The 22,669-nt window shown below is 44.2% G+C and overlaps 1 protein-coding gene across 4 annotated transcripts in view; it reads left to right on the top strand.

Annotated features, from left to right (window-relative positions):
- Positions 1-22,669, top strand: part of LOC144690609 (endothelin-converting enzyme 1-like) — a 359,428-nt gene that overhangs the window by 244,426 nt on the left and 92,333 nt on the right. For all 4 annotated transcript variants that reach the window (XM_078558277.1, XM_078558278.1, XM_078558279.1 and 1 more), the window contains 4 exons: positions 8,085-8,209; positions 13,879-14,025; positions 14,461-14,526; positions 20,254-20,442. In XM_078558277.1, the coding sequence (XP_078414403.1) occupies positions 8,085-8,209; positions 13,879-14,025; positions 14,461-14,526; positions 20,254-20,442 (527 nt within the window). The remainder of the gene's footprint in view (positions 1-8,084; positions 8,210-13,878; positions 14,026-14,460; positions 14,527-20,253; positions 20,443-22,669) is intronic.

The raw sequence follows: 22,669 nt of genomic DNA, 5'->3' as shown, positions 1-22,669 counted from the left end.
TGGGTGTGGAAGAGAATCTGACTGATGCTTTTCTGTGTTTGGGAATGAGCAGTAATTCTGAATAAAGGTCACCCAGCAGCTGGCTGTTTTATGCCTGACCTGGGAGTGCTTGATATTGACACTGGCTGATTGAATTGGAAAACAATACAGCATTCACTAGATCCGATATCCTGTATGCTAATAAGGTTTAAATTATTCATTCTTCACAAATCACTTCAGTATTGTATATTTAAAAACAGACAGAATAAAAGGATCCATTGTGTGGTCTTGGTCAGCCGAGGATAACTCTGGGCGATTGACTTCCTTTCCTTTCAATTTATTTTTCCTGGTTCTCGCATTAAGTTTGGCTTTAGCTAAGTTCCAAACGTGCACAGCCTCTGCTCAGCCCTTTACCCTTCAGGGCTGCTTAAACGATTACTGCGAATACTCAACTGTGCTCTCCAGCCTACCTCTTCAGCGTGAGGTCCCAAGTCGTGAAAGACTTTCTTCCTTTGCTCTGTCAACATTCACATCTCCCATCCTCTCCCCTTCCTCATCTGCTGTGTACAAAATACTGTGATCACCAGCTTGAATCTGTTGGCACCAATGGGAGGAAGGGTGTTGGCCACAATTGCTATGGGAGAGGGATGTCAGGCCAGTTACTCTGAGGGAGGGGGTTGTCTGCCCCAGTTGCTATGGGGGAGGGTGTTGTCTGCCCAGGTTACTATGGGGGAGGGGGTTGTCTGCCCCGATTGCTATGGGGGAGGAGGTTGTCTGCTCTGGTTGCTATGGGGGAGGGTGTTGTCTGCCCCGGTTGCTATGATGGAGGGCGTTGTCTGCCCCGATTGCTATGGGGGAGGGTGTTGTCTGCCCCGGTTGCTATCGGGGAGGGGGTTGTCTGCCCCAGTTACTATGGGGGACGAAGTGTCACTGCCACGGATCGGGGGATGGGGGATATCACTGTTACAGTTACTATGGGGGGACAGTTGTCAGTCCCAGTTATTCTGGAGTTTGAGGTCGGGCGGTGGGGGGCAGGGCTTGTCTTTGGACAGATGGGCATAGGATGTTGAACTTGCTCTCAATGGTTTAGTTGCTCTCTGGCCTTTTACCTTTACCCACCAATGAACTGATAAAAATGATAACCATTTAGTTCCGGAAATTGAGGAGGGTCCATTGGGAGCGCAGCATGCTTCTGCAGTGAAACCTGGAAACTGGATTGTCAGATCACAGACTTCGGGAATCCATGCTGAGGCGGGGGATTAGTCACAGCTACTCCTGAACAACGGGACCATCATCGTAAAACTACACTGGAGCTCAACCAGTCAGAAGTGAGATCAGGTAGAGCCTCACCTTGAAGACCTGCACATGAAGAATGACCATGTTGGAGGAAAGTACCTTCAGAAGGCAGTGGAAGGAGTTGAGGCTTTCATGAGAAGAGGAGAGAAAATAAAGGATTAAAAAAAGAAGTCCAAAGAATTAAATGGTGCATGTTCGAAGCAAGATCTTTTCATTCCAGACACCTAACCTACAATTGTACTTTCGTAAACTCTCTTTTTGAAGGGGACGGGGGGGGATGGGATTCAGGGTAAATGTCCATTTATCCCTTTTCTCTGATTCCGTTAATCCCTTTTCTGAACTGCCTTTTCCCTTTTGTGAGTCTTTCTTTCCCGTTTAAAAAGCCTCGCCTCTGTAAACCTGTCACCATGGAGACGTGATGGTTGTTCACAGGATATATTTCTTAGAGCTCGTCTCTTTCACACATTCAGCTCCCCAATGACTTTGTGAAAAACAAGGTTTATATAGTTGAAAGATCAGTTTGATGTCTCTCTTGCCTGTGCTTTTAACCCTTATTTTCAATAGTTTGATTTGGGTTTAAAGAGACACCATCTTTGTGGGAAAAAATACTTTCTTTTTTGTTTAGTTACTAAGGGAAGGAGAGCTTGTTTGTGATATCTTGTTTGAGCAATTCAGTGCACTACATACAATCTACCTATTGTGTTTCTAATCAAATGCTGCCACCCATTCAATTGTGCACTGGACTCAACTGGGTCTCTGATATCCAAAGACTATTTTTCTCTCATGACTGTGAGGTGTTTCTCAGTGAAACTTTGTGTGCATTCAGGGAACAGCCCAAGTCACCCAACCACTCACCTATGCCCTCTGCTGCCCCCCTGCTTTGATTTGACTTTAAATACAAGAAATATGATTTTGGGTCCTGCTGTTCCTCCAATGGCAGACACAGATATAGCTGGCAGAAATTCTCCTGCCTATATTTTTGATTGGGGGGGTGCGGGGGAGTTGCACAGGGTGACCAACTCTCACGGGGGGGGAAAAAGTAAGACACGCTCTACCATGGCGGTCTGTTAGAGCTACATGGGGTGCTGCCAGAGCTATAAGAACACACAAGATTTAAAGGGGGGAGTTACTGAGGAAAAACAACGCCTCAGCAGTATTCCAGCCGGGACACGAGAGAATGGACTCAAGTATGGGACAATCCCGTAAAATAAGGGACAGTTGGTCACCCTGGGGTGTTTTGGTGGGGTCTGGGTTAATGAGCGACAGAGGGTTTTGAGGGAGGTTTGGCAGAATAGATTGGGGGAAATCGCACATGGTGTCAATAAGCTGTAAGTCATTTCTGCCCAAATTTCTCAAAGATTTTCCACTAACAATCGGCATTGTGCCGTAGTTGCACCATTCATTCAGAGCAGATTTTCAAGAAATTTCAGGCCATTAACCTTTCTCAAATCTTGTTAAACTGGACTGAAAGGTAGAGTAGTTGAAGCCAGGGACACTTTACGAGCTGTAATTTTTTGTTCCCTTTCTATCAATAAATGGAAAGTCTAGCTCCAGTTGTCCACTTCATCCTCGTCCAGACAGTGTTTGGGGGAAAAAATATTGGAGTGAAGAGGGTGTTGCAGAATTCGAGTCTTGATTGAGGTAACAAGGGTTTTGTGGGCAATGGGCAAGTTTGCAATCAGAGGAGAGCTTGCAACGTTGCAGAGGTAGAAATAAAAAGAAAATGTTGGAAATACTCAGAGTCAAATGGCATCTGTGGCATTCACGTTTCAGGTCAATGACCAACCATCTGAAGGACAGGTCTCTGACCTGAAACATTAACTCTGCTTATCTCTCCGCAGTTGCTGCCAGTCCTGCTGATCGAGGTTCTCCAGCATTTTGAGTTTCCATTTTGGGTTTTCAGCAGCTGCACTATTTTGCCTGTGTAGAAAGAAGCAAATGGCCTTGGTGATGAATAAGATGTGGAGTATGCAGCTCTGCATCGGATCAGTCAAGAGACAGAGTTTGTACACCACCTGATTCAGCCTGAGCAAGCAGCCAGGGAGGGAAATGAAGTCGAGGGCAAGATGATGGATTTCCTGGCAGGAGCTATATAGGATGGCTTCAGTTAGCTGCATGTTGAAGTAACAACTGACCCCTATGTCTACAGGTCATGTGGCTGAAAGCCTGCAAATAAAGCGGGAAAAGAATCAAAATATCAACATTTTGTGATTTTGTAGGACAGGTTCGAGGGGGATGGGTCAGGAGCCATTGCTGGAGTTATGTTGGCTGTGTAGCGACCATGTAAGAGCAATACCTTGTCAAGGTAGCTCAGTGGGCAGGAACCACTAGGCAGAAATGTGGAGAACAGTCAAACCCCACAAAGGCCAAGGTGGATTGTGGGTAATAGTACACCTTAGAAATAGTTACACAGGATGGCTGCGGTGACTTTGTATAAGACAGCTTGACTTTGTATATAAGGCAGCTTGGATGCTCTTGGCAAGGCAGAGTTAGGATTGAAGGGAGTTTTAGGAGATTTGGACAATGAACTGGCTAGGTGACCTGGTATTTAAGGGCCTTGGAGGAAGGTTAGATACGAGACAGCAGCTGAAGGGTTCAAGAATAGAGAGGAGATTAATGATGATGGAAGTTTTGATGGGGAGGATATTGGTACTTATGCAGCAGTAGCCATTTATGAAGTTGGCAAGCTCTGGAGCAAGACAAGGTATTTATGCAGAGTTTAGGTTGGCATGGAGGGGATTGGGTGAGGGCATGGGCATGGAAGGGAGGTGTACTTTGAAGAGGAGTCAAGCCTGGTGAGGGCAGGAGATGTGGGAGGAGTTAGAGTGGTAAGGAGTAGAGGCTGGATTGAGAAGCTGAGGGGGAATTGGGAAGGAAGAAAAAAATAAGAGTTGAGGCTGATGCACTGACATCGTAATCTCATCGCACTTGAATTTAATATCCTCTTCAAACTGTTGATCAAAATGTTCACACAGTCCCCCACTGAGAGAAGTGTTTCTGGACCTTTTGAAACTAAACCAAGCACTCATAATGGGCTCAGCTATAATAAAAAAAGCTGAGAAACCTGAACAATGGAGCCTATTGATAGTGCAAAGACAGAAAGCTAATGGATTTTTCTAAGCTACACCAGATGGCCACTCTGTCAAGTGCATTCCAGCAGCAGATATCGGTTTTTTTTCCCACTCAAGTGAAAGCTGTAGACTTTTTTTTATTTTAAAGGGCTGGGGATTCAAATCATTTCAGATCATGATCCTTAAACAGACCTTAAATTCACACTGTGGAGTGAGATCCTTGGAACAGTGAAACAGAGGTCAATTTGAACTCAGTTTGAACTAACTTCAAATGGCCAAGCTGATTCCTGTTTTGCACCTGTGTAATTCATGCCCCGGCCCTTCCCCCACAAACAAAAATGGGATCCCCCAGAAATGGGGGCAAGGCTTGGGCATCCGGGTTCTGCCTGCCATTTTTAAAGGCCTGCTATTCCTACCTCAACAAAAATCTGGGCCAAAATAGCTATTTAATGCCTCTGCAACTTCCACATTACCAATGATGATTTCTCCTGTCCCAGCATCTAAGGGACTCATTTTGCTTTTGCTACACTCATCCTTTTCACACACCTATAAAAGCTCTTAGAATCTATTTATATTTCTTGCTCATTTCCTCTCATTCTATTTTTTGTCATATTTATCAGTGTTTTTGTTCATTCTTTGCTGTTTTCTGACAATCTGCAAAATGCTCCCCCTCTTCTTGGCAACATGATAAGCCTCTTCTTTTAACCAAATGCTATTCTTAACCTGTTTAGTTAGCCACTTTTCTGTAGCATTTTTATTCCCCAGTGGATTGTATATTGGTTGAGAATTATGAAACATTTGTTCGTTCTTATCTCCACCCATACTGATTCTACTTCCTGCCCTTCCAAGTCAAGATCCTCCCTCACTATTGTCCTTGTGTCATCCTTTATTATCAGGACTGCCCTTTCACCTTTTCCATTTTGTCTGCCTTTTCAAAGTGTCAAGTACACAAAACGTTTGGTCCCCAGCCTTGTTCACCATGCAACCATGTCTCCATAATTGCCGTTATATCAAATCAATTTATCTGAATTGTGCAAGTGCTTTATGCATTCAGATGAAATGCCTTTAATTTTAATGTTTTTTTAATCCTGATTTGACCTTATTCACTGATGCACCATTGCTGTAAACTCTCTGTCCCCTCCTGTCATTCTCTGCTTATCTTTAGTGAAATTGCTACACTGCTCTATGACCTTGACTTTTCGTTTCATAACTTTCCCCTCATCTGAACCCTCCCCCCAGCGTTTTAGTTTAAAACCTTCTCTACGGCCCTAGTAATTCGATTCAACAGAACACTGCTCCCAGCACAGCTGAAGTGAAGCACATCCCAATAAAACAGGTCCCTCCCCCTCCAGTACTGGTGCCAGTACCCCATGAATTGAAACCCTCATCTACAGTCAGAGTGGGAGGAAGCTGGTGTAGAGTATAAACACTGGTACAGACCAGTTAGCTGATATGGCCTATTACTGTGCAGTAGATTCTCGGTAATTCCATAAAGTCACGACTCCTGAATTGACTGGGAGCATTAATTAGATCCTCTGTTTACCCAGTGTGAGCTTGTACTGTGTACCAGAGTCACAGAAATAGTTACTTATCCTTTGGGCGATGTCGTGTGTGAGCAATGTCAGCATTTACATCCTTACTAATTGCCTCGTGAAAATGTCTTCACAGTTTAGGTGGTTAAGTAATAATTAGAAGCATTGCATTAACTAAGATGCTAATAGGACTGAAACTACTGTAACCAGTATTTACTTCTGTATTTACATTACAACATTGTCACCTGAGCCTCATTGACAGCAATAATTGGTAAATGAGACAACATTAACAACAAATTGCATTTATATAGCACCATGACATATTAAAGCATCCCAAGGTGCTTTATGAGAGTGCAATGGAGCAATATTTGACACCAAGAGCAAAGTTTTTACCTCAGCGGGCAGGCTCACGCCCGGCCCGCTGGCGTGTAAAATGACGCGCATTGACATCTGGCGGGCATCCCAAGGTCAGCACGCAATCGTGTGATATTTCGGTTGGCGGGTATGCGCGGGAATTGGTGATGTGCCTGCCGGCAATTAAAAGGCCTCTAAATGCCATTAAAGTCTCAATTAACTGACATTTTTTGCTGCTCATCCAACGTTCATACTGTTGGCAGGCAGGCGAAAAAGGCCAAGTGACCTTTGTACTTTGCACTCTTCAAATCCCTGAGGCAGCTTGTGCCTCAGGGTGATTCTCAAGGGTGCACTTGTGTGCATGCGCGACGTTCACGCTTGCCCTCCTCCCCTGCCCCGTGCAGGCAGCGCTGAGCGCTGCCACTCGCGTTTCACGCTGGGCACGCCTTAACTGGCCCGCCAGCATGAAATCACCTTCCGGCCTCAATCGCGGGCGGCATCCCGACCGCCCCTGCCGAGCCTGCCAGACAAGGGCTAAATTCTGCCCCAAGTCATAAAAAGTGACATTGGGACTAAGCTTGGTTTTAAGGAACATCTTGATGGAGGAGAGAGAGGTGGAGAGGTTTAGGGAGGGAACTCCAGAACTTAGGGCCTGGGCAGCCAACGGCACGACTGCCACTGGTAGATCTCTGACAGTGCAGGACCCCCAGCTCAATGGGCATAGCAGCTGCGCTGCAGCATTGGGCGTGATGGACCACCGTTTTGTCTGGCAGCAGGCAGGCTGGGTATGAAGGTGTTTGCACAGTCGTTTCTTTGTTTTCCTTGGCCGGGTTCAAAAACATCAGCCAGCAAGCCAAGAGGGTTGGCCAAGATCAACAGAATTGAACTTTGTCTGTAGCATTTCTATCCAATGGGATAGCATTATGTTCTCATTAATCTGATGAAATGGGCAAGAATGTACAAATGGGTCAAAGTAATCCAGATCAACATCACTCATTCCTTCAGGCAGGACAACGGGTAACTTTGGCCTCTTGTTACCATTTACACCCTTCCCAAATATAAATACTCAACAGGACAGAGATGACTCTCATTGTGATTTATGTCAATGCAACTCATCCATCACCTTGGATTTGCAAATGGGCAAAGATTTACTAAATGTTTATATGAAGAATTAGAATGAAAGGATTTGCACTTAGAGAGATTTTCACAACATTGGGAGGTTCCAAGGTGTTTTACAGCCAATGAAATATATTTCAAGTATATAGTCACTGTTGTGAAACAGGGAAATGAAGCAGTCAATTTATGCACAGCATGTTCTCATAAATAAGAACAGGAATAAATGAGGCATAGATGTTGAACATGCCAAAAGGAGAACTCCCCTGCTCTTTTCCAAATAGTACAATAAGATTGATATCAAATGGTGTACTCATCAACTAAAATCTGGAAGTTTTTTTTTCACACAATGGGTGGTAGAAATCTGGAACTCTCCCCACCCAAAAGGTTAAGGATTCTGGGTTAATTGAAATGTTTAAGATTGAGGTTTTTCTAGGGTAAAGGTTATCAAGGGGGATGTGGCAAATGTAGGAGAATGGAGTTGAGGTACATATCAGTGGTGGTTTAATTGAATGACAGAATAGGCTCAAGGGGCTGAATGGCCTCTTCCTGTTCTTCGGTTTCAGCTGAAAGGGCAGAATAAAGGGTGTATGTTTATGAAATGCGTATGAACAAATGGTAACTTTTATACATTTTAATGAAGTAGGAAACATCTATAAATGTTTGAGTTTTGCTTTCTATTTATTCAATGACTCTGAGCTGTGCAGCTTTGAAAAAGAAAATTCTATCTCATCCCTAGAAAATACCACATTGAACACAACAAGTGAAGCTGAACGCAAGGCCCAGCATTATTATCAGGCCTGCATGAACGAGCAGAAGATCGAGGATTTGCAAGGGCAGCCCCTTCTCGACATCATTAACAAAGTGAGTAGTGACAGCACCGGGCCAAACCCATCACTGTGTCACCTTCCCACACTGATTGTTCTGCCAGCTCTCAATTGATTTTCAGTCAGGATACTGTGCCTCAATGTTAAATCAAGACATTATTGTTTTTATTGATCCTGTGCTAAGAACCTTGCAGTTGTATTTATACTCCTTTCAGTCACTTGAACTTGGGATGACGAAGATTGTTTTGAGCCCATCTCCCTGTGTTGTTACATCAGGCTGTGCTCTCATCTAGTTGTGATCACTATAGCACACTAACATCCTCCAAGAGTGTAGTAAGGTCTAAGGATTGGTCCTCAGTCTTTGGTGAGCTAGCTGATCTGACTGGGAATATACTAAGGGGCCTTGGGAGAGGAAGTCAACTTGAGTTCCCATTCCTGATCAAAGGGAAGAGGAACTGTAAAGAAGGTAAGCACATTGAGACCAAATTGGATGTATTTTCAGTGAGCCATCTCAAGACATTAACAGTCGATACTATCAGACTCTTCAAAGTCTTTGAACATGTCCCTGCCTCCCAAATACATGCCCATCTTTCCAGCACATCCATGTGTGAACACCTCCAATCAGGGTTCCACCCCATCTGCAGCCTTTTGGCACTGTTAATCACACCAGCATGTTCTAACACCTTTCCTCAATCGTGCAGCTGAGTGGAACTCCTCTCACCTGGTTCCAAACCTGTCTGTCCACTCAACACCAGAGAAGCATCATCAATGACTTCACTTCACTTCCCATTCCCGCACTATACCACTAGTGCCCCCAAGGATCTATCCTTGGTCTCTTCCTGTTTCTCATCTACTTGCTGCCCCATGGCGCCACCATCCAAAAACACATTAGTTTACGCTGATATGATGTAGAGCTGCATCACCAGCATCTCTCTGCACTCCTTCTGCTGCCTCTGATTTCTCACACCGTTTGTCTGACGTCCAGTACTGGATGAACGGAAATTACCTCCAATTAAATATTAGGAAAAGTGAAGTCACAAACTCCTTTCTTTGGCCACCAACTCCGTCCCTCTGCCTGGCCGCTCGCTGAGGCTGAATCAGAACATTTACAACCTCAACATCCTATTTTCCCTTGATCTGAGGTTCCTACTCTATATCTGCTCCATCACCAAACCATCTATTTCCACCCCCATATCCAGCCTGTCACTGTCCTTGCCTCAGCTCATCTGCTGCTGAAAACTTTATCCATGATTAGAGTTTGACACCTTGGGACTTGATGATTCCAATACTCTCCTGACATCCTGCCACCTGCTGTAAACTTGAGCTCATCCAAAACTTTGCTGCTTGTATCCTAACTCCCTCTGATTTCTGACTTACATTGGTTCCTGGTCTGGAAATGTTTTAACTTTAAAATTCTCATCCCTGTTTTCAAATCCCCTCCATGGCTTCAGCTCTTTTTTTTTTCTGTAACCTCCTTGAGCCCCACAAGACATCTGTGTTTCCCTTTTCAGAGAGATAGCACAGACACATTGGGCCAAACAGACTCCTTTTGTGCCATATGACTATGATTCTATGATTGTGGTACCTCATGTCCCTCTTCCCTATTTCTGACAATCTTCAGTCTGCGTCCCAACGACAAAAGCTTGCTTCTTACCCTGTGGACTTTGTGTTTCACAGATTGTTGTCCATCTTTCAATCGTCATTCTCTGGTTTTTTTTGCAAGCTCCCTTTTCTTTTGCAACAAGGTAACTCAGAGTTAATTGAACATGACTGGCACGCCCATGTATCTCTCTTCATGGATCCTATTGCTGTCAGACTTGCAGGCGCAAGCTCCATTTACATGCTGCCTCTTCACAAACATTGTGGGGAGATGTTGTCTTAACAATAATGTTGCTGGACTAATAATCCAGAGACCCATATCTGGGGATATGTGTTCAAATCCCACCACGGCAGCTGGTGGAACTTGAGTTCAGTTAATATGGAGACATCAAGATTTAAATAAATTGTATCAATATTAATCCCTATTAATTCAAAGAAGGTAAGAAAATCTCTACTGATGTTGCAGATGGTATAAAGCCAGTGCTTGCAGCCTTATGGGCTTTCCTTTTAAGGGTGACTCAGAAAATAGTTGTAGATCATGCAAAATTTTACCATACCAGAAGGAAGGTGCTATTGTCTATGAAATGTTATCAGTAAAGAATACATTCAAGCTGCCATTTTACTAGTGCACATCTAGAAATGACAGACCCAGATAAAACAATATCTTCCGCACATGAGAGGGAGTGTGTTGTCTGATCCTCCAGATGGACTTTGGTCTTGTTCATATAGTACGACACAATTCTGTCATTGCTGTTCACTTCTGATTATAACAGATGAAGAGATGAAGGAATAGTAATGTCCAGTTTTAAAATACATCTGAGAGCACATTTGAAAGATTTCAAAACGGCACAATTATGCTACATTACATATGGTTAATTGTCTACACATGTTTGGCATGACTGATCTCTTATTCAAAACCAATACTTGCAAAAAGATTGCAAAGAATTTTAACTACCAACAATGCGAAGCTCATAAACATGAGTTATAAACATCGGAGTCGAATCCTGAGGAAACTCAGGTTAAATATCGAGGTTTCTTTCATGGAAGTGGATGTTCACAAGAATTTTTGAGAGGCCGAGCGAGCCTGCATTAGAATCCTGATGGAACGGTGACTGTGATGTTTGGCTTCGGAAATGGCTGCACTGTATAAACGTGGTAGGACAACAACAACAACTTACATTTTTATAACTCATTTAACATCGTAAAACATCCCAAGGTACTTCACAGGAGTGTAATCAGTCAGAAATTGAGCCAAAGGAGAAAACCTTAGGCAGCTGACCAAATACTTGGTTAAAGAGGCAGGAGAGCATCTTAAAGGAGGAGAGAGAGGAGAAAAGGCAGATTTGGGCAGGAAATTCCAGAGCTCAGAGCCTAGACAGCTGAAGGTACAGCCACCAGTGGTGCGATGAAGGACAGACTAGGGGCCAGAGTTGGAGGGGAGCAGTGCTCTCGGAGGCTCCTAGGGCTGGAGGATTTTGCAAGGAGTGGGGAGGGGGGGCTTGACCACGAAGACGAGAACTCAGTTTATTGTGCACAAATTGTGGATTTTGAAAAGCGTCCACTGTTATATAGGGAAATGAGGCAACCAATTTGTGCACAGTAAGATCCCACAAGCAACAAATGAACAAATTGCTAGATTTCCCATTTATTTGGCAGCGTTGACCATCAACCAAGCGTTGGGGGAGAGACCATGACTGCATGGTCTGAAGAACTCCCTGCTCTCATGCCATGAATCTTTGCTAAGCAGGCAGAGGGGGTCTCAGGGTAACATCTCATTGAAAGAGAGCATTTCTGAAATGACAGAACCATCTCAGTGCTGCTCCAAAGCGATGATCGTGTCCTCAGGTTCATAGCGGGCTTAAGCCCATGACCTGTCTCAGAGATGGGAGGGTTAGCCACTGAACCCAGCTGACAGCTGTCAGTGTACTCTCTCTACACTATATTGGTTTTCTAAAAAAGGAGGAACTGAAATTGTATTTGACTACGATTTGTAAAGGACTCTGGCAGGCACAGTTCAGTTCAATTCATTCTCTGATTTTATCACACGTTTTTAAGCTATGATGCAACTGCTGGAGAGTGTAACAGAAGCAATGCCCTAATTGTAGTGGAGCTTCATTGTGAAATGGCCATATTTGAGCGGCCAGTGTTTGATATACTCTGAGTTTGTTCTTTACAAGTTTGCTCTCTGTAAAAGCAGCTCTGCCTTATTTATAAAGATCCTGGAGAGGCTGTCATCAGACTCTAAGTGCACTTGGCCGATTGCATAAGGAAAACAGCAAACTGAAAGCCATATCTAACCGAGAGCAGGAAGGAACAGAGTCCCTACCTGCTGACCCTGCGACCTCGTCCACTTGTGGCCATAAAGAAAGGACCGTGATCCTTTAATTCTCCGTTCTAACCATTTTCTTTCCTAACTCCTTGACTATTTTGGCATTCTGGCAGCATTGAGGCATCATTAACATGGTGTCCATGGGAAACAAAAACAAAAATAAAAATACCTGGAAAAACTCAGCAGGTCTGACAGCGTCTGCGGAGAGGAACACAGTTAACGTTTCGAGTCCGTATGACTCTTCAACAGAAAAGGTGTCCATGGGAGGTGGGTACCCAGGCTTATGGTGTACCATCCAGTTTCTAAAACATGGCGTTGAGATGGCCATTTTGAATGACATTGATTTATTTTGAAGTACGGTGACTGTGATGTTTGGCTTCGGAAGTGGCTGCACTGTATAAACGTGGTAGGACAACAACAACTTACATTTTTATAGCTCATTTAACATTGTAAAACATCCCAAGGTACTTCACAGGAGTGTAATCAGTCAGGAATTGAGCCAAAGGAGAAAACATTAGGCAGCTGACCAAATACTTGGTTAAAGAGGCAGGAGAGCATCTTAAAGGAGGAGAGAGAGAGGAGAAAAGACAGGTTTGGGCAGGAAATTCCAGAGCTCAGAGCCTAGACAGCTGAAGGTACAGCCACCAGTGGTGCGATGAAGGATGGACCAGGGGCCAGAGTTGGAGGTGAGCAGTGCTCCCAGAGGCTCCTAGGGCTGGAGGATTTTGCAAGGAGGGGTGTAGGTGCGGGGGCATCATGGAGGGATTTGACCACAAAGATGAGAATTTTAAAATTGAGGCATTTAGTGGATTGGGAGCTCATGGAGGTCAGGAAGTGATCCAGTTACAGGTAATGTGGGTCAAACTGGATGGTCACGATCATTTTATTACGTTGATTATAAAGCAAAACTTCCATTTGGATAGTGCCTTTAAGATAGAAGAGCAACCCAAAGCACTTAAGTTTAACTTGAGTGTAATTAGTGGTTGAGTTGGAAAGCGCAGTGCCCTATTGAGACTTACAGGCAAGGATAGTCCCAGGTCCAATTCCTGGCCTGTAGGATTTGGCTGGAGCAACTTGGTCCATTTGGCCGTGATGTCCCCTGGGATAAGGAAGTTCACGTTCCTATTCCTGACGTCTTACCTGAGAATCCCTACTAGAAAATGCTAATATCTGGGATGCTGGATGATGACAGGTTTAGGATTTTATGTGATTCTCCCAGGGATGAATAGCCTCCTAATGCTCGTTGCCTGGAATTAAAGGTGAATATTGGCCATTGGATTGGTGCACTTAAGGTTTGCCAGTGCTTTTAAGGTTGGGGGGTTGATAATTGCGTAAGAAAATGGACAATCAGAGGGAGTCGGATATAGATTGGAAGAACTGGTTTTCACCAGCAGGAGGGTCAATAACCAGCGGACGTAACTTTAGATAATTGGGGGAAAGGTAGGTGGAGATGAAACAACATTTTTTACTGAACAAGTTGGGCAACAATGATTTGGAATGCATTGCTAGAGAGGGTGGTAGAAGCAGAACCAATAGTAATTTTCAAAAGGAAATGGACTTATACTTGAAAAGTAAATTCTGTCAGGCTATGGGGGGAAAGAACAGGAAAGCGGGATTAATTGGGTTCTCTTTCAAAGAGCTAGCACAGGCATGATGGGTCAAATGGCATCCTCCTGTGCTGTATCATCTGTAATCCACGAAGAGTTACAATTGCACATAAATGAAGTTGGTGATTGCGCAGTTGCTCACTTAACAACCTCTTCAAATTCTTTCCACAGCTGGGAGGCTGGAACATCACCAAGTCATGGGATAAGGACAACTTCCAGGAAGTGCTTCGGTCTGTCACAGCTCATTACCGAACCTCCCCATTCTTAACCATCTACATCAGCACAGATTCTAAAAACTCCAACAGTAACGTCATACAGGTAGGTAGCTGGGTACCCAGCTGGAACCCTGTGTGACCAGAGGCAGAAGCCCTGGTCTAGTGCGTAGCCATGGGATGGACTGAGATGAAATTGGGGAAGGGAGAGGCAGCGTCATCAATAGGCTGTGTAACGTACCAAGTCAAGTGGATTGTAGTGGCGCTGTGATCAATAAGCTCAAGACGCTCTGAAAAGAGTTTACCAAACGTGAGCCATTGTCACCAGAGTTCGGCTGTCATTTCTGGAACTTTATGGTCATCTATCAGTGTGCCTGGATGTTCATTGTCTGCAGCCGTATTTTGTAAAGCCCGCTTCATTCTGGAAGGAGAAGGGTGTAGTCATCATGAGAAGAGATTTGGAAAATGCATGTTCCCAGAAACTCAGAAGTTCATTTCACTTCTATTCTCTAACTCTCATTTCCTGTTTCTTCCTCTGCAGGTGGACCAGTCAGGACTAGGGTTACCATCGAGAGATTATTACCTCAACAAAACAGCCAATGAAAAGGTAGGTGGAGCCTAGGAGAGTGATATTTGAAACCTTTTGTAGGTAAATCCAACACTTTGTGCCTGTGCCAGGGGTTTAATATGACCACAGACTGACCCCTGAGACTACGACCAGGCTGCCCCGTTACCTTGTGAGAAGTTTTGTAATTTCTCATCCTCCTCCCCTTCATTCCTACAACTCTGCCCCCTTTGCCGCTCTGCCTTGGAAGCTTCTTGCTAACCTGCCACAGGCACTTGTGATAAATCTCTAATACCTCACCCCAGCACATCGATGAGTTTCGGTGGCTGTTTGACTGTGAGGATGAAGCATGATTCGTCACTCGTCGACCTCCTGCATCAAAGGATTTTCCAGCGAATGGTCAGGGGATGGTCATCGCGAATGGGAAACTTGGCTGGTTTGGGCCCTGCTCTCCCCTTCCATAACCCGGGGATGCTGAATACAATTTTAACACCCCAAACCACCTGAGATTAGCATGGGCAGGATATTCAACCGTGGGGCTTTTCACAGACAGTTTAATAGAGCCACCATCAATGCATTGAGGGGTGGGTATGTTTGACAGCCAGACCCAAGTCTATTTTCGTCAAAATAGTGTTTGAACATGGCTGTGGGATATAGAAAACAGAAAGCTTTCCCTTGTGAAGGACTTCATAGAACTATGGCGAGGGAGTCAGAGCCAAGGGTACTGCAGCCCCTCAGCAATTGTGTACTTATGCCTCATTGTACATGGTTTATGTGTGACTGTTGACAAGTGTCCCCACTGTGACTTTAGCTGTGCCTTTTGTTGTCTAGTTCTTTGGCTGCATTTACAGATTTAGTATCGCTATAGATATCAATTGAATAAATGTGAAGTTGGATTGATTGTCAACTCATTGCAGACTAAAGAGATCTACAGGACATCCAAAGGTTGAGGAAATCTGGTGATGGCTTTGATGTTCAGCTGGCTGTTCTGTTTCCAAGGCAGGGTTTTAATAGATCAAGGAATGAGAAAATGTACTCAAACACAGTCCACCCGCCATCGATATGAGAACTTCTAGTCCTATCTTAAGCAGAGCAGGTCATCTCAGATGGTTAGTGTGTGTTCCCTAATAATGCCAATTTATCCCCATACCAACTGAGCTTGTTCTTGGGCCTGTCTCTTCATAGTGATGTCGTGGCATCATCAAGCAATGATTAGGAACCCTCGGGCAACAAGGACATTACAAGAGAGAGAGAATCAAACCTTTGGAAAGACTGCCTAGAGATTTCTGGCCCAGGAAAGCAATAAATGTTGGAATGCAAGCAAACAATAGGGAATGACCTTGATCAGACTCCCTAACCACACAGTAACCAACCTATGGTTTTTTCAAGTGTCATAAAGACCTGCAATTTCCAGTAGTTGTGATGTGCCTTTTCTTTACAATGGGGGTGCTAACCTCTCTGCACTACTGCATATCACTCTAAAGCGTTACTGTTCCATACAGTGGCAGCTAGACTTCGGGAGTGATATGGGGTCATGGTCTGTGCACTGAATTTAATTAATTAAGGGAAAACCTCACTGGCCTTGTGATTGAGTGTACAAAGTAATTGTTCAAAAAGAAATAGAGTTCCTCAAATTATCATTTTTCAGCCTGAAGGCAGAACTTTAATTTCCTTGCTTGAATAGAAGTGGCTGTTTTACAATGGGTTTTATGTGCTTCAGAATCAGAGGAGGAGTGAGTCAGACGTGTGGGCAGAGGAGGTCCTACTGTGTTTGGAAATATTGGATTAGGTTATTGTCCTTGTACTGCCTCTGGCATCATCAGGCAACCAGTGTCAGCATTTAGCACTCACTGATTAAAATCACAAGACCTTGCATATATAGGCATCTTTCACAACTTTAGAATATCGCAAATCACTTGGTAGCCAAAGACGTCCTCTTGAAATGTAGGAAACACCGCAATCGCTCTGTGCACAGCAAGGTTGCACAAACAGCACTCAAATAAATGGCCTGTTAACCTATTTCCACTGGGTTTTCTTATTTGTTCATGGGATGTGGGCATCATTGGCAAAACCAGCATTTGCTGCCCCTCCCTAATTGCCCTTGAGAAGGCGGTGGTGAGCTGCAGGTACACCACAGTGTTGTAGGTGCACCACAGTGTTGTAGGTGCACCAGTGTTGTAGGTGCACCACAGTGTTGTAGGTGCACCACAGTGTTGTAGGTGCACCACAGTGTTGTAGGTGCACCACAGTGTTGTAGGTGCACCACAGTGTTGTAGGTACACCACAGTGCTGTTAGGGAGGGAGTTCCAGGATTTTGACTTAGTGACAGTGAAGGAACGGCGATATATTTCCAAGTCAGGATAATGTATTACTTGGAGGGGAATTTGCAGGTGGCGGTGTTCCCAAGCATCTGCTGCCCTTGTACTTCTAGGTGGTAGAGGTTGCGGGTTTGGAAGGTGCTGTCGAAGGAGCCTTGGCGAGTTGCTCAGTGCATCTTGTAGATGGTGTACACTGCTGCCATTGTGCGTTGGTGGTGAATGGGGAGTCAATCAAGCAGACTGCTTTCTCTTGGATGGTGTTGAGCCTCCTAAGTGTTGTTGGAGCTGCACTCATCCAGGCAAGTGGAGAGTATTCCATATACTCCTAACTTGTGCCTTTTAGACGGTGGACAGACTCTGGGGAGTCAGGAGGTGTATTACTTGTAGCAGAATTCCCAGTCTCTGACCTGCAGTATTTATATGGCTAGTCCAGTTCAGTTTCTGCTGAACCCCCAAGATGGTGATGGTGGGAGATTCAATGATAGCCCTACCGTTGAACGTCATGGGGAAATAGTTAGATTCTCTCTTGCTAGAGATGGATGCTGTCTAGCACTTGTGCTGCACAAACATTATTTCAGATTTTCACCAGGACTCCAGGGAGGCATTCTGTTCAAAATAGTGCCATGGGGTCTTGTACAATTACCTGAAAGGACAGGTGAAATTTTGATTTAATGTCTTGTTCATAAGACAGCACCTCCAACAGTGCAGCACGCCCTTTGTAGTGCACTTGGATGTCTGTCTGGCCTATGTGCTTGAGTCTCTGAAGTGGGGCTTGTACCCAGAACCTTCTGACTCACAGGAGAGAGTGTTACCCACTGAGATGTGGCATGGTACAACATATTTCGATCCTACCTGTATTCTTTCCCAACAATCCCCCATCCATTCTTTGGTATCTTTAGGCACGCTGAGGGTGTGAAAATTGCTACGGATATCCAAATTCTTTCTTCTCCTGCAAACCTTCCTTTCATTTGCAAAATGAGGGATGAAAGTTTGTCACTTCTGTTCTCTATTTTCTCTCCGCCCAGTATTCTTTACAGAAGATCATTAATTGGGAAAAGCTGGGAAGTAGCACATTTTAAAACAACATTCACTGCTGATTGTTAGCACGTGATCAGATCCACCCCCACAAAGTGTGTCACTTGGAGGAAAAAGTTGGAGGGTGAAAGGACACTGCCTATAGCTCCCCGGCAGCACTTTGTTATGGACTGGTGCTAGAAGTGAGGAACCCTGACCATCTCTCTCAACTCGCCACTCTCTCCTAACTGCAACCAAACTACAGTTGTTGCAGGAAGGCCGGCAGTGAGGTACAATTTAGAAGAAAAGCAACTCCTCAGCTGGTGCATTCTGCATTGTTGGTTCTGCAAAGTCAAAACATTTGGCTGCTACGTCATTGGAAAACATCCCACCTTTAGAATCCAGACCTGTTTTTGTTGATGAAGGTTGGAGAATGATGAGTTTATAATACCACACAGCCAGATGCAATCCAGAACATTATTCTTATTTGAGCTTTTCTTTACTGAGAGCAATTTGAGCTAGTCAGTGATTTAAACCAGATAAAGTAGTTAGACACAAAGTAGTAGTCACAATTAGACTGGCTCAGGCCCTCTGACAAGTGATTCGAGCTGTTAGAATCCTGTCTTGCCCTGTTTGTCTACAGTATTTTGATTAACAGGACATGATCTCTTTGTGTAACTAATGGCGACCTGTTTGCATTTTAAAATGAACCCTCATTTAATCTAAACCTGAACTGGGCACGTTTTGGAGGGCATTGCGGACTGTAATTGCTAACTTGAGTTTCTGAGATTTTTTTAAAATTTGTTTCTCCAGAGTATATAATGGGTTTAGCAGGAGCCCATTCATTCCATGTAGGATTGAATCAGAGCTCGAGAATGGGGGTTCCCCAGTCGATGCTGCCAGACTCAATAGGGGAGAGCAGTCAGGTTGATGGTTGGATGAGGTTTGAGTGCAGGTCCCTTTAGATTGGACTGTAACACCAATGTTGTGATTTAGTACATTTTCTTTTACTACTAGATGTCTTGTGGCATTGCTTATGTATGAGGTCGAGAGGATGCAAATATATAACGACAGGAATACTAGACAATGTGTGACATACCATTTATGGCTCATTTTGACTTGGTAATGGTCCTTTTAATCCAGTTTTAAAATGAGCTGTAGTCAGAATCATGACCCTCGATGTAAATGTCACCGGTTTTGTTTGGCTCTCGCCAGACGCGTTTGCTTGAGGGAAAAACCAGTCCACTTCAAAAATGAACAATGTTGTGTACTTGGTCCAGCTCCGTGTGTGACTGGCGGCTGCTTCTCTACTGAGCTGACAGTTACATAAATCCAACAAGCCCTGGCAGCTCTTCGAAGGGTACTTAAGTGGGCAGAGTTGTTCAAATTGTCAATTTGTTATCAAATCTTCAGAATGCTGGATGGTGCCAGTTGACACCAACAACTGGACAACGTAAAAAGGCACGAGTAACTGCACATATAAACATTAGCTACAAAATAATAACCTGGCAGAAGCATTTCCAGTTTTCTTTCAAACATTCTGTTAGTACATTATTTATCATTATATCATAATTATCTATTGCTTTATTCATCTGTTGTTAAATAAATGTCCCTGTTAATTAAAGATTAACATGAAAGCTGGTGTTATATTACTCTGATGGTTTTTGAAGATGGAAGAAAGTCCTTAAGGAGACACAGGATCAATCCAGCAGCTAAATCAATTTTCAGAATGGTTTACTGTCTGCTATTGCTAGGCTCATGATCATAAACTTGCCTAGATTTCAGAGCCAGCAAAGGATACATCGAGACCATCAGGAGCCAGGATGTACTGGCTCCTTCTGAAAAAGGGTGTGGGATCCTTTCAGACTCTGCAGATACTGTACCTGTGGGGATCAGTGTAAATACAGTGCTGTGGGACTATCACAATCCCAGCTGAGGTTACCTCTGAACAAGCCTGATCCCAGAGTGGAACCCAGCTTGATAGGTGAGGGTTTCCAATCTACAAGACCTCACCTTGGAATGTTCTCCCAAACCAACGCTTTCTCTCAGGCACCTTCCACAAGGGTTCACCTCCAGGGTTTCAAACTCTCCTTCTGATGTTCCTCTTCCCTGGGTCACCACATGCATTCAAGCTGTTATCCATGCACTCTGTCTCTCTGACTCAGCCTTCAACAGTACACCACTGCTTCACATGCCCATCGCAAAGAGTTACAGACCTTCAGTTGTCTCTTTGTGACTCTTGCAGCAAGTGCTCACCGTAAGCATGGCTTTCAGTATATTATAGATTGTTACAGAAAAGTTGTGATCACCATAACAATGTCATCCCAGGGAATTGTGTAGTTAAGCCTTTGAGAATCAGGAGCCATGTTTGTGTTTACCTTGTAATTCTGCTGTAAAATAGGCCTTCATGTAAACCATGTGCCCTGTCTTTGCCCAGATCCTAACAGCTTACCTGAATTACATGGTGGAGCTGGGGGTGCTACTGGACGGTGAGGAGACTTCCACTCGGGCACAAATGCAGCAGGTTCTGGACTTTGAGGGAGCCCTGGCCAACATTACTGTCCCCCAGGAAGACCGCAGGGACGAAGAGCTTATCTACAACAAGATGACCATACGAAACCTCCAGGTAAACAGTATCTGATTGGGCTGGGGATCAGTAACTGGTTTAATCTCACTGCTTTGACTGTGCTTCAGCAACAGTTACTGTGAAATTAAAAAGAGAAAATGCTGGAAATACTCATTCAGCCAGTCAGGCAGTGTCCATGGAGAGAGAAACAGAGTTAACGTTTCAGGCCAATGGCCTTTCATCAGGCCTTTGCAATACGGTGAAACCCTATCTATCGTAACGGTAAGCACCCTATAGTGATGGGAATTGCTACATAATTCCGACCCCGCAAACATTACTCCCAATCGATGATTATTCGGAACTTTGAATGCTCTATCTCTTCCTGCACTCTACAGCAGCGCTCACTCCACTCCTGTTGGCATGATCAACTGGCACACTGATATGATTGCTGTAGTTAGGATTCTAACGAGACTAGATATCGATCCTGACAAGCCATTTCACCTTTTCCAGAACAGCAGAACCAGGGGACACAGCCTGTTCTTGAAATTGGAAAATTGATTTGCAGAAACATTATTTCAATGAGTGAGTGGCCAATCTATGGAACAGGCTCCCTGAGGGGACGATGGAAACAGTTAGTATTGATTCAATCAAATGCAATTTGGATCAATTGCTTTCAGAAATGAATATTTTGGAATGTAGTATATGATTAATATGAGCCATTATATGTGGTGAGTGTATCATGATTGGGAGGAAGAGGTGACTTTAAACCTTTGGTCTCCAAAGCAGTTTATCACCGGGGTTTCCATGCCTCATGTCTGGGTTTTGTTGTAGGCTAATTGATGGAGATTAAATGCTATGATTAATCAATAACTCCATTGCTAAACTTGGATTCAATCTTGGTTAGACCACACTTGGGAGTACTGTACACATATTACAGAAAGGATGTAGCCACAGGAGAAAATGCAAAAAGATTTGCAAAGATGATGCCAGAAATGAGAGAAGTTTAAACTATCAGCAAAGACCAGACAGGCTGGGGCTCTTTGCTCTAGAGAAGAGAAGGCTGGATGGGGGGTCTTTAAAGTTATGAATGGGTTTAATGGGTTAGACATAGAGAAGATGCCTCCACACCAGAAGGGGTCCAAAACTAGTAGCCATTGCTATAAGGTAATCACTAATAAATCCAGGAAAGAGTTCTTTATCAAGAGAGTGGTTAGAAGGTAGAACTTGCTACCAGGTGGAGTAGTCAAGGCCAACAGCATAGATGTATTGAAGGGGAAGCTAGATAACTACATGAGGGACAATGGAATGGAAGGACATGCTAATAGGGTGAGGTGAAGTAGGGAAGGAGGAGCCTCCAGTGGAGCACGAACACTGGGATGGACAGGTTGGGCTGAAAGGTCTGTTTTGCTGATGTAAACAGTTCTGTAATTCATTCTCATTGTATCATGTGATGACCAGGATGGTAGAAGGTGAACCGGATGGGTCTTGATCGATCTTCCAGTAATTCTTATTAACGATTCCCTGGAATGGCTCCAGATTTTGGGCCCAGCCCCAGACCCAGCACAGCAACACCCCATTCCCAAGCTATTCAAGTGACCGGTAGTGACCTCAACAACAATAACTTGCATTTATAGAGCGGCTGTAACATAATTTAAAAATCCAAAGACGCTACACAGGAGCACCCCAAAGTAAAATTGGGCACAAACCACAGAAGGAGATATTAGGGCAGATGACTGAAAGCTTAGTTAAGAAAGTAGGTTTTAAAAAGCATCTTAAAAGAGGGAAAGGGAGGTGGAGAGGTTTCGGGAGAAAATTTCAGAGCTTGGGGCCCAGGCAGCTGAAGGCATGGCCACCAGTGGTGGAGTGATTAAAATCGGAGATGCTCAAGAAACTGGAATTGAAGGAATGCAGATATCTCAGAGGGTTGTGGGGCTGGAGGAGATAAGGAAGGGTGAGGCCATAGAAAGATTTGAAAACAGGGATGAGAATTTGAAAATTGAGATGTTGCTTAATGGGGAGCCAATGTAGGTCAGCGAGCACAGAGTGATAGGGGACATTCTGGAGCAATCCACTTATAAATTAGGGTTGCCAACCCTCCAGGAATTAAAGATTAATTTCCCAGACTCTGCTGTGAGCTACCTGAGAGAATAGTGATTGAACACTTTTGTGTTACAAATTTTGGATTTCATCTGCTCCCAACAGTGGCCCAGCACTTCTGTTCCCCAGGGGGTCATACCCCGGAGGTACCCCAGAAGATCCCCACATTAGGATTGCACGGGAATTGCCC

This window comes from Cetorhinus maximus, chromosome 15 (genome assembly GCF_964194155.1).
Source record: "Cetorhinus maximus chromosome 15, sCetMax3.hap1.1, whole genome shotgun sequence".
Lineage (NCBI taxonomy): Eukaryota > Metazoa > Chordata > Chondrichthyes > Lamniformes > Cetorhinidae > Cetorhinus > Cetorhinus maximus.
The sequence above is the reverse complement of the archived record's forward strand: the minus strand, read 5'-3'. Positions and strand labels throughout refer to the sequence as shown.